General features: G+C 41.1%; 1 protein-coding gene across 1 annotated transcript; it reads left to right on the top strand.

The window, feature by feature from the left end:
• Positions 1-477: 477 nt before the first annotated feature.
• Positions 478-10981, top strand: LOC122970680 (ATP-dependent RNA helicase DHX8). Its single transcript, XM_044336841.1, has 23 exons — positions 478-651; positions 952-1037; positions 1178-1250; positions 1680-1771; positions 2470-2576; positions 2793-3221; positions 3382-3526; positions 3920-4126; positions 4262-4349; positions 4638-4735; positions 4948-5095; positions 5678-5859; positions 6089-6283; positions 6397-6582; positions 6679-6889; positions 7034-7215; positions 7628-7768; positions 7907-8062; positions 8546-8683; positions 8923-9051; positions 9447-9643; positions 9772-9951; positions 10054-10981. The coding sequence occupies exons 1-23, from the start codon at positions 543-545 to the stop codon at positions 10271-10273; spliced, it is 3699 nt and encodes a 1232-aa protein (XP_044192776.1). The 5' UTR covers positions 478-542; the 3' UTR covers positions 10274-10981.
• The last annotated feature ends 300 nt before the right edge of the window (positions 10982-11281 follow it).

Genomic DNA, 11281 nt, shown 5'->3' with positions numbered 1-11281 from the left:
AATTTTGCAGTCACTTTTGTGGTCTAATTTTTCAGTTTCAGTTTTGAGACATGGGGCATGTGGGTGGATGTTACAGGGCTGCGTCCAGGTTCATGGTAAGTCATACTACTTGTTGTACTTCCAGACCATTGAAACTGAAAAATTCTGAACGGAAAGTGAAAAGTTCAACAGCAAAACTGAAAAATTAAGCAGCAAAAAATTGTGACAAATGAGAAATCCTGATCAGTGAAAGAAAAATGGCGAATATTGCAGGCTAATCAAATGTTTCACTCGTATAATTTTATAAGAAGTTTTGCATCAGGGCACTTTTTTGCTTTCAGTTTATTTTTCACTTTCAATATTTAATTGTTTTTGGTTGGATTTATGATGTAGATTTTGTTCAATTATTGTGACACACATTTAATCCCATACAGTTGTAGCGCCATCTCACGGCGACACTGAAAACAGCAACGTGTTTCCGGAGTAGGCGGAAACGGAAGTTGTCCGTATCCAATATGTCTGCTGGCGTTTGTGTTGTCTGAACAAAACACTACTCGTGAAGAATGGCAGACGGTGGTGTCGACGAGCTATCGCAGCTTGAGTATTTGTCTTTGGTGTCCAAGGTCTGCACGGAGCTTGACAACCATCTGGGAATAAGTGACAAGGATCTAGGTGTGTATTTTGTTACTAAGAACAGCCTCCGTAACCGAAAACTGTGAGCTAACTAGCTAATGCTAACTTAGCTGTTGTCAGCTAAAAGCAACTGTTGACGCTAAACGCTGTTAACAGTGTAATATTCTGATAAAGTAGGTCGTCGTCCAACAAATCGAGTAATTTTCATATTGTTTCCAGCCAAAGTGTAAATAAACCAGAATAGTGGGCTTGTAGTAACATGACTACAGTTGTTGCCTCGTTTCTTTTCGATCAACGTGTGACTCCTCTGTTGAGTTAATCTATTTCTTTGCTTTGCAGCTGAATTTGTCATCAGCCTTGCTGAAAAACAACCGACCTTTGATGGATTCAAAGCTCTTTTGCTCCAAAATGGAGCCGAATTCACAGTAAGTTCAACGCTTAAATTATTAATCATAAAGTTAATTAGCTTTAACCACTTTATTAATCATAAAGTGGTTAAAGCTAAAAGTTAGCTGTTTATTCTTCTTGGAAACTAACCAAATCCGTCTTGTTTTGTTCATTGTAGGATTCTCTCATCGGCAATTTGCTCAGGCTCATTCAGACTATGCGACCCCCATCCAAGGCGTCTACAAGTAAAGGTAAGTTACTGTTCATCTGCCAGAAAATTAACTGGGCACTTTAATTACAGCTATACTGAAATGCCAGCTAATAAAGCAACAATTTAGTCTACATACTGTGTTTGCTGCCAGAGAAAAGTTCACCAAATGCTCAGTTTCCTCTGCTAATTGTCTATGTATTTAATGTTTATATCATAATGATAAATATTGGGCAAGGGCATTGCTTAGGTGCAACTCTTAATCAGAGCTAAAAGCAGCTTTAACGTTGAGTGACAGTTTCTCTAAAATACTGTGTAATATTTACTTGTATATTGTCTGTATTTATACCATTTAATTGCTTAATATCTGTCCTTTCTTTACATAATGCTTTATGCTTTGTTTCCTCACTGTTTCTCCCTTGGGAATAATCTGAATCTCAACTCTCTAAACTGTCCATTTTTTTCACAACAGCATCTGAAGCTTTGGTCAAGCCGAAGACAGAAAAAGACAGATTGAAGGAGTTGTTTCCTGCACTGTGTAGACCAAATGATCCAGCACCAAAGGTATGAGACTCTGTGTTTTGGCTTTCACACATTAATTGTAGGTATTTCGTCCTCCTGTAGTGCCAGCAGGCTTATCTTGTTCACACCTAAAGAGAGACATCATGTTTCACTTGCAGCATACTTGTGATCCACAACACCTACATTTAGGATGTTGTCACTTTGCACAATGCAACTCTGCACCTCCTACACAATACAATTTTTCTTACGGGAGAAGTTTAGAGGTTGGATTCTACTTCATTACCAAACTGTCAGATACATTATGACAAGAGGGGAACTGCATTCAAAGGGAATGAGAGGAGTTAATGTTAACAATTGATACTAACCCACTGATCATGTATGATAGTGTGCACTAGGGACACGCCTTAGTTCACTGCTATTGTTATTCTTGACTATGCTTTGCTCTCACTTCCTTAATTCTATAAAAACCTGAAAATGACAATGGCAGACAGATGAAGAGTATTTTATATTCAAGGCAGAGAAATTGTGGTTAGGAGTCCTATACAACACAACTTTTCAAACATAATGTAGCACAAAGAAATAAGTCTGTGCTTGTACACCTCAATCAGTCTGTAAGTCACCTACTTAGCAGAGTCTGCCTTTGTGAATCTCTAAAAATATTAGTAAGGAAGAAGATGTAATCCAGCGACAGTTGAATGATACTGTGTTACGAATGGTTTTTGTTTGCCTTGCTTCCTCAGAAACTACTAGACGAAGATGACGTGAAAGTAGCAGCTGATGCCATGAAAGAGCTGGAGATGTTTATGCCCAGTGTCAGTGGGACGGACTCGAAAAGCAGCAAGAGCAGGTAAAGCAACTGAGGAGATTTATTTTTATTTTCCTCCCTGAAAAAGAATGTTATCTTTGTTAGATAAATGTTATGCAGAAATACAACAACCAGCAATTACACACGTCCACTGTTTGTCCTGTTGTGAAGTGTATTGTGTGAATTTAATTATTTTTTTTTTTATTCTGTAGTACTGTGATGTTTAAACTTTATGTACCTTTTCTACTCATCTTCCAGGTCAGAAAAGAGCAGACGCCACAGCAGAAGTCGCAGTAGAAGCAGAGAAAGAGACCGACACAGAGACCGTGACCGAGACAGAGACCGGGACAGAGACCGAGAGAGGGACAGAGACCGAGAGAGGGACAGGAAGAGGCGGCATCGTTCTCGATCTCGCTCCAGGTCCAGGTCTCGCTCCAGAGACCGTGAACGGCACAGAGACAGAGATAGAGACAGAGATAGAGACCGCGGCAAGAGAAGGGACAGATCTTCCCGTTGGACTGACCGCTCACCGAGCCCCAGAAAAGACCAAGACAGAGACTCTGACCGGTGGAAGGACAAACATGTGGACCGCCCTCCACCAGAGGAGCCGTCTGTCGGCGACATCTACAACGGCAAAGTTACCAGCATCATGCAGTTTGGATGCTTCGTTCAACTGGAGGGACTGAGGTCAGTATAAAGTTGAAGCTTAGCCCACTGGTTACTGATGAAACGCTTTTTTTGTCCCAATCAGAAACATAAATTCTGTAAGTTGCATGCAGCTGTTCATGTCTGCATTCCTGTGATGTTATCTGCCAGTAAACTCAACTGTGCTGTTCTCCATTTGTAGGAAACGATGGGAAGGTTTGGTTCATATTTCAGAGCTGCGTAGAGAGGGCCGCGTGGCCAATGTAGCTGATGTTGTCAGCAAGGGCCAAAGAGTCAAAGTCAAGGTGCTATCATTCACTGGCTCGAAGACCAGCCTCAGTATGAAGGTAAGAAAAACTAACTGAACAAAGCGTGAAGTCTGAATTCAAATGTCAGTTAAACATATCTGTGTACGCTACATAAATTTGGGGGAAATATTCCAGTTTTCTTTGTGTGACTCTGTGTGGAAAATGTAGTTCTCAATAGTAATGTTGGTGCTTAATGTAGTTAATTAAAGGAAAATACACAAAGAAAGTGTGTATATTTCAATTTAATCTGAAATTATCTCAATATCAGAGCAGGTGATGTTTCGAGCCAGTAAATTATCAACTAAACCAGCAATTAAAACCGTCTTTACCTCCAACGAGAGAGATTTCAAAATACTACATGTGTTTTATCATCATATGATCTCTTGTGGTAGACTGTTGTCCCCTTAATTGAAAACATACCCCCTTTGTCAGGATGTGGACCAGGAGACAGGTGAAGATCTGAACCCCAACAGGAGGAGAAACGTGGGACCAGATGGAGGAGAGGAGATAACCATGAGGAACCCTGACCGGCCGAGCAACCTGAACCTGGGTCAAGCCCCCGAGCTGGAGCAGGACGACACCCTGGAGCGCAAGAGACTCACCAAAATTTCTGATCCGGAGAAATGGGAGATCAAACAGGTGGGATTTTATGGATTCCTGCACACATTCAAAGTGGTAGAAGCTCAGTTTGAGTCTTTGAGGAAAATACTGAATCCTTTTGTGAAGGCTTGTTTTATCACATGCTGGTATTCATTCTGTTTGTCTGCCCCTCAGATGATCGCTGCCAACGTCTTATCCAAAGAGGAGTTCCCTGATTTTGACGATGAGACAGGAATCCTGCCTAAAGTTGATGATGAAGAGGGTAAGAAATTGTTATGCCCTCTCATCACAGAGCTGGTTAAATAACAGAATACTTTCTTTTGTAAACACACATACTGATGTGTATACAAAATGTTCTTAAGCAGGATGAAATTTGTAAAACATGAAAAACTTGACGCCTTGTTACTTTTGGGTGTGATGACTTCCTGGATATTGGATTCATCTAAAGAGCTATACACAAACAGTCATTTAATAACTCTGCGATTCCTTTCATATGAAATATTGCTGAGAGTTGACTTCTTATTAATTCGTACTGTTTGTTGTCATTTAGATGAAGACTTGGAAATTGAGCTTGTTGAAGAGGAACCCCCATTCCTGAGGGGACACACCAAACAAAGCATGGACATGAGCCCAGTAAAGATTGTCAAGGTAAAGTATATCTGTATATGGACTAGTATAAGACTAAGAAGACTACTTAAGACCGGTAGTTTGATTAAGTCTCTGATATTTATTGAACAATTATGTGTCAAATTCTGTCTAATAAATCAGTGTCTACTTATAATTCGGCTAAATGGCTTTTGGAAATGTTCAGTGGCACAAATATTAGAAGATGTAATATATCTTCCTCCTACTGTCTGTAGAATCCAGATGGCTCCCTCTCCCAGGCAGCCATGATGCAGAGCGCCTTGGCGAAGGAGCGGCGGGAGCTGAAGCAGGCGGCGCGCGAGGCAGAGATGGACTCCATCCCCATGGGGCTGAACAAACACTGGGTCGACCCGCTGCCAGACGGTTAGAAATCCATTAGTTGTGCATATTAAGTAATTTTTAACAAACAGATGTGGACGCTTAAGTAAGATTAGTCAAATTAGTGTGTCGCCATAAAAAAACATCTGCCAACATGAAATTAGCATATTGATTATCTTAACCGCTGTCTTAAGATTTGATTCAAATCTATTTAGATTGTTATCTTTACTTTTGGCACTTTTAAATATCAGAATCCATTTAGGATTGCAGTCTGTGTTTAGCCCAGCTTTATTGAAACCACAGCCCACTCTTAGTCAGACATATTAGACTTCCTCCATGACAGCAGACAGCACCCCTCGGGCTTGCCAGTACTGGAGATGGTTATCTGGCTTCCTGCAGACCCCTATCTGGCCGGATGGAATAGTCATGTCATGGTTCAGTTCGTCTGGGTGCCCTCCATGGCCCCAGGTGGTCTAGACAGTTTCCAAGGGTGGGCATTATCCTGCCATAACCCTGCAGAGCTAACTGTGATGTAGCTATTCACTGGTGGCATTTTCATTGGAGTGCTAATTAGAGACAGTTTTTTTTTTCTTTGTTATCAAGCACACTTCCACTCTTCTTTCACAGCTGATGGTCGTCAGATTGCAGCCAACATGAGAGGCATTGGCATGATGCCCAATGACATTCCAGAGTGGAAGAAACATGCTTTTGGGGGAAACAAGGCCTCTTATGGAAAGAAGACCCAGCTCTCTATTCTGGAGCAGAGGGAGAGCCTGCCAATCTACAAGCTGAAGGAGCAGCTCATTCAGGTTCATCACCGTTTAAAAACAAAACTCAAAGGGAGATTATCCAAAGATTTAGTCTGTAGTTTCACATGGGAGCTCAAAGTAACTAAATGGAAACAGCTGCAAAATATAAATAACCAGATTTCAGCCTTGTTTGTTAAATTTGCATACTCATAACTCATAACTTTATTCCTCTAAGTGCAAAAAGGTGTCAATTTGTAACTTTTACTCCCTCTGTGTAAATCTATCACAGGCTGTTCATGACAACCAGATCCTGATTGTGATTGGAGAAACCGGGTCCGGTAAGACCACGCAGATCACTCAGTACCTGGCGGAGGCAGGTTATACCACCCGAGGGAAGATTGGCTGTACTCAGCCTCGTCGTGTGGCCGCCATGTCAGTGGCCAAGAGAGTCTCTGAGGAGTATGGTTGCTGTCTAGGACAGGAGGTGAGTGACCTAACCCTTTTTTGCTTTCTGTTACTATATTCTTCAATCAAAATATCAAGTTTTTAAAATTTCCAGACATTAGAAACTGAGTTTAATCTTTTTTTGTTTCCCAGGTGGGTTACACCATCCGTTTTGAGGACTGCACCAGCCCTGAGACAGTAATCAAGTACATGACAGACGGTATGCTGTTGAGAGAGTGCCTCATCGACTCTGAATTGGGCCAGTATGCCATTATCATGTTGGACGAAGCTCACGAGAGGACGATCCACACTGATGTTCTCTTTGGTCTGCTGAAGAAGGTAAGCAAGATGACGACAGGTGTGAGGAGGAAAAAAATAAAGAAAAAGTTGTTACTTGTGTCAGTAAAAGAGAAATATGTCTGTTTCTTCTCTCAGACTGTACAGAAACGCACAGACATGAAGCTGATCGTAACATCAGCTACACTGGACGCTGTGAAGTTCTCTCAGTATTTCTACGAAGCGCCCATCTTCACCATCCCAGGAAGAACTTATCCTGTTGAGGTTCTCTACACCAAAGAGCCTGAGACAGACTATCTTGATGCCAGTCTCATCACAGTCATGCAGATCCATCTGACTGAACCTCCAGGTAGAGTTTTAAGATATTGAAAACACATACAGTACCAATCAAAAGCTTGGACACAACCTTCCCTTTTGACTGCTACTATAGGTGGCCCGTTCATCAGTAGACAGTAACGTTAACAACATTATTTGTCCCTTCTCCCTTGTCTAGGTGACATCCTGGTGTTTTTGACCGGACAGGAAGAGATCGACACCGCCTGTGAGATCCTGTATGAGCGAATGAAGTCACTGGGGCCTGATGTTCCTGAACTGATTATTCTGCCAGTCTATTCTGCCCTGCCCAGTGAGATGCAGACCAGAATCTTTGACCCTGCACCACCAGGCAGCAGAAAGGTGCCTACTTTTAACTGTAAACATTTATTCTAAGTGTCTATGGCAAAGGTTTAGTCTAATTACCATCTTTATACATTTATACACCAAGGTCTCTTTTTTTGAAGCATGCTAGTCCAAAAATATGTTGGTTCTAGAAAGGATGTCAATATTATTGACTTTATTATTCCAGTAGAGACATTAAATAATGCTGATGCTGCGTTGTACCATAAGCAGGTCCAGGATATAGTTTGGTATATATTTAGTATCTGATTGTTTCAGGTTTCTCCTCGTTGCACTACTATAGTAAACAGAAATGATTTAGTATGAATTGTCCTAGAAATATTAAGCATGGTAGTAAGTTTGTTTTTTTTAAGTGTTTGTACTGTTTGACTTGACGGCAAATGTGTTGTGGCTTTTATTCTTTTTCTTTTAGGTGGTCATCGCTACAAACATTGCAGAGACGTCTCTGACCATCGATGGAATCTACTATGTAGTAGATCCTGGCTTTGTCAAGCAAAAAGTGTACAACTCTAAGACTGGCATTGACCAACTTGTGGTGACTCCCATCTCACAGGTATCACTGTTATGATATTGTAGACTTTTTATCTACAAAAGCATTGCTGACCTTTGTCCTGTTGGTTTCTTTAAACATATTAGTAATTTAGGGAATTGAATAGCGTACTGAATTTCTGTTTTGAATACAACTTTTCAGGCTCAGGCCAAGCAGAGAGCAGGTCGAGCCGGCAGAACAGGTCCAGGAAAGTGTTACAGGCTCTACACAGAGAGAGCTTACAGAGACGAGATGCTGACGACCAACGTGCCTGAGATCCAGAGAACCAACTTGGCCAGCACCGTGCTGTCTCTGAAGGTAAACCAACACTCTGCAGCCAGCATGCCGTCATTGCTTCTTCATTTGCACAGGACATGATCTGCTAATTAGTCAGAAACGTAGCTTAGATGTCAAAGGAATGGAGCCGGTATGGAATTGGAGATGACGCTCAGACAGAAAGTCTGAAAGACACAGAATACCGAGTCTCATCCTGTCCTAGAATTAACTCTGTGATGTGCACGATTCTGCGTGTGGAGTGGAGTGTATTTTAAATGCAGTCACAAGTCTGTATATAAACATTTGGTGGCGGTGCTGTGACAAAGTGGTAACATAATCTGTGTGTGTCATAGTTTTAAGATTATGTCTTGTCTTGCTGGCTTTATTTAGCTTTGAAAGGTAATTAGTAAACAGCTGAACATGATTTCTTTTGTGCTTTGTTGTCAAAGCACAGGTTTTCATTAAAGCCATTTACATAATACATTTGTGTCAGCTGATTCCTCATATTTTTGTTCTCTCCTCCAGGCTATGGGCATCAATGACCTCCTGTCTTTCGACTTCATGGACGCTCCTCCAATGGAGACTCTGATCACAGCCATGGAGCAGCTCTACACTCTGGGAGCTCTGGACGATGAGGGCTTACTAACACGGCTGGGTAGAAGGGTGAGGAATGTTTTTACTGTGTGGTTTCTCTGTTGCAAAGATAAAGATGATAAATCTACTTGTAGTCCCACTTTGTAGTTTGAATAAACTTATTGTGTCAGTGTAGGTCAGTATGTGGTTTCTTTATCATTTTGATTCTGCCCTTCGCTTCCCTCTCCTTCTTTGTGTCCTCTATTTTGCATCAACTCCCATTGTGTTTATCTTGTATTCATCTTTTCTTCTCTCTCTGCATCTTGTAGATGGCTGAGTTCCCTCTGGAGCCAATGTTGTGTAAGATGTTGATCATGTCCGTCCATCTGGGCTGCAGTGAAGAGATGCTCACCATCGTTTCAATGTTGTCTGTGCAGAACGTCTTCTACAGGCCAAAGGTATACCTAAGAGAGTATATTAAAAATGACTGTGGGCAGCTTTCTTATCATTTTTTTTTTTTAAAATTGGGGATGCAACATTGATTTTCTTGTCACAGTTCATGGAAAGTAATAAACTGATATTTAATGAGTATTGATTTGCTCTGTGTCTATGAATAAACTTAAGAAGCAGCTTGAAGTTTGCTGTAAAATAACATAGACAGTTAAGCCTGTGTTTATTTTTGTTTGTGGACCAAAATGATTTTAAAAAAAATGTTCCCAACCTGACTTTTGCCCACAATCTTAGTTTTTATAATAATAGAGTCCAGACCAGGACAGAGAAGAGCTTGTGTCTTATCAGATGATCCACAAATAAACAGTACCTGAATTCATTTCTTTTTTGTTTTGTGATAAAGGATAAGCAGGCCTTGGCTGACCAGAAGAAGGCAAAGTTCCACCAACCCGAGGGTGATCACCTCACCCTGCTGGCTGTCTACAACTCCTGGAAGAACAACAAGTTCTCCAACCCCTGGTGTTATGAGAATTTCATCCAGGCTCGCTCCCTGCGCAGAGCCCAGGATATCCGCAAACAGATGTTGGGTATCATGGACAGGTATAATGGACTCATGATGTTAAGATTGACAGGGCGAAACCACATTACATGTTAGCAATAAGGCATGAAATTCCATTAAAGTTCTTTCTGGTTTCTTATGATTATCCAACATGCTTTCTTCTCTTCAGACATAAATTGGATGTTGTGTCTTGTGGCAAAGCCACAGTGCGAGTCCAGAAAGCCATCTGCAGTGGTTTCTTCAGGAACGCTGCCAAAAAGGATCCTCAGGAAGGCTACCGAACCCTTATAGACCAGCAAGTGGTTTACATCCATCCCTCCAGCGCTCTGTTTAACCGTCAACCCGAGTGGTACGACAGAAACCCGCTTTTAAAACTGTCCTTTTTTAAAATTTTTGATTTCCAAATGTAAAAACAGCCTTGTAACGTCCTGCCTTTCTCGTCTTTGTGCAGGGTTGTGTACCACGAGTTGGTGCTGACCACCAAGGAGTACATGCGGGAGGTGACCACCATCGACCCTCGCTGGCTGGTGGAGTTTTCACCTGCGTTCTTCAAAGTGTCTGACCCCACACGCCTCAGCAAGCAGAAGAAACAACAACGCCTCGAGCCTCTGTACAACCGCTACGAGGAACCCAACGCTTGGAGAATCTCTCGTGCCTTCAGAAGGCGCTGAAAAGTTTGACTTTATCAACACGAAACACAGATGTTTTGACAGTGACAAAGTCAAATGTAAAAGTCTTGTACCAGCATTTGTCGTCGAGTTGGGTCAGACCCTGCTGGTTGTCATCACAACTCAAGTTTAAACTGTGTATTCACTCCTGTAAAAAATGTTATACATTGCACAACAGTTTCTAAATCAATGTTTGTCTGCGTTTCCTGAACTTGTCATTGGCTCTGCAAAAATATAAGGAAGAATTTTATTGACTTACTTTGCCCCTAACTTTTAAACATAAATCAAAATGTCTGTAGCACACACAGGCAGACGGGATTGAATTTTAGTGTCATTATTTAAGAAAACTCAAGAGTTATTTACTTTTCATAGCACTAAACAAGAAACAAAAAGGAAACTTCCATGTCTGTTCTTTGAGACGGCGGTTTTAAAGTGAACAGCAGACTGTTTTGACTGTAAATTCTAATAGCATGAAGTTATGCCTAAATAAGGACCAGATGGATAACATAAATCAGACTGGGGTCTTTGTTTCACTAGTTGATACTTTGGTGCCAGATGATATGAATGGAACTGCATATATGTTTGATAGATTTTGTACAATAACTGGGACGACTTTCACTCACTTGTCTGTGTATCCGAGACTGTTTCTTTGCTATACTTACCAGTGGAACCATGAAAACGTGTCCTCATTAAATGCTAAATTTTCTTAAATCTGTTGGATTTTGTTGTGAAATCAATACAGATGGATCGAAAGGTAGAGATACTTTGCTGCTCTGAGAGGGAAGAGTGTGGTGTCAATCACCCGAGTCACACAGAAAGTGATAGAAAATACATTAAAAAGCAATAATGCTTGAACAATGAAGCAAGAAAAGCACAGCAATAAATACAGCTAAAATACTGAAGATCCATTACTTGCCACATCAGTCAAAATAGCTACATGTTGTATTTGCTAAAACTATTTCCTAATAAATATTTCTTGCCTGGACCAAGCAAATAAAAGTAGATGAAAAA

Source organism: Thunnus albacares, chromosome 20, assembly GCF_914725855.1.
Source record: "Thunnus albacares chromosome 20, fThuAlb1.1, whole genome shotgun sequence".
NCBI classification, from domain to species: Eukaryota; Metazoa; Chordata; class Actinopteri; order Scombriformes; family Scombridae; genus Thunnus; species Thunnus albacares.
Note: the sequence above shows the minus strand (reverse complement) of the source record. Positions and strands in the feature narration are given on the sequence as shown.

What these genes read in the sequence shown, in the direction of transcription:
- LOC122970680 (XM_044336841.1), top strand. Translation starts at nt 543, where the DNA reads ATGGCAGACGGTGGTGTCGACGAGCTATCGCAGCTTGAGTATTTGTCT. An exon ending in TAACACGGCTGGGTAGAAGG is followed by an intron (nt 8,684 to 8,922) that starts GTGAGGAATGTT and finishes TGCATCTTGTAG; the next exon opens with ATGGCTGAGTTCCCTCTGGA. An exon ending in ATGTTGGGTATCATGGACAG is followed by an intron (nt 9,644 to 9,771) that starts GTATAATGGACT and finishes TCTTCTCTTCAG; the next exon opens with ACATAAATTGGATGTTGTGT.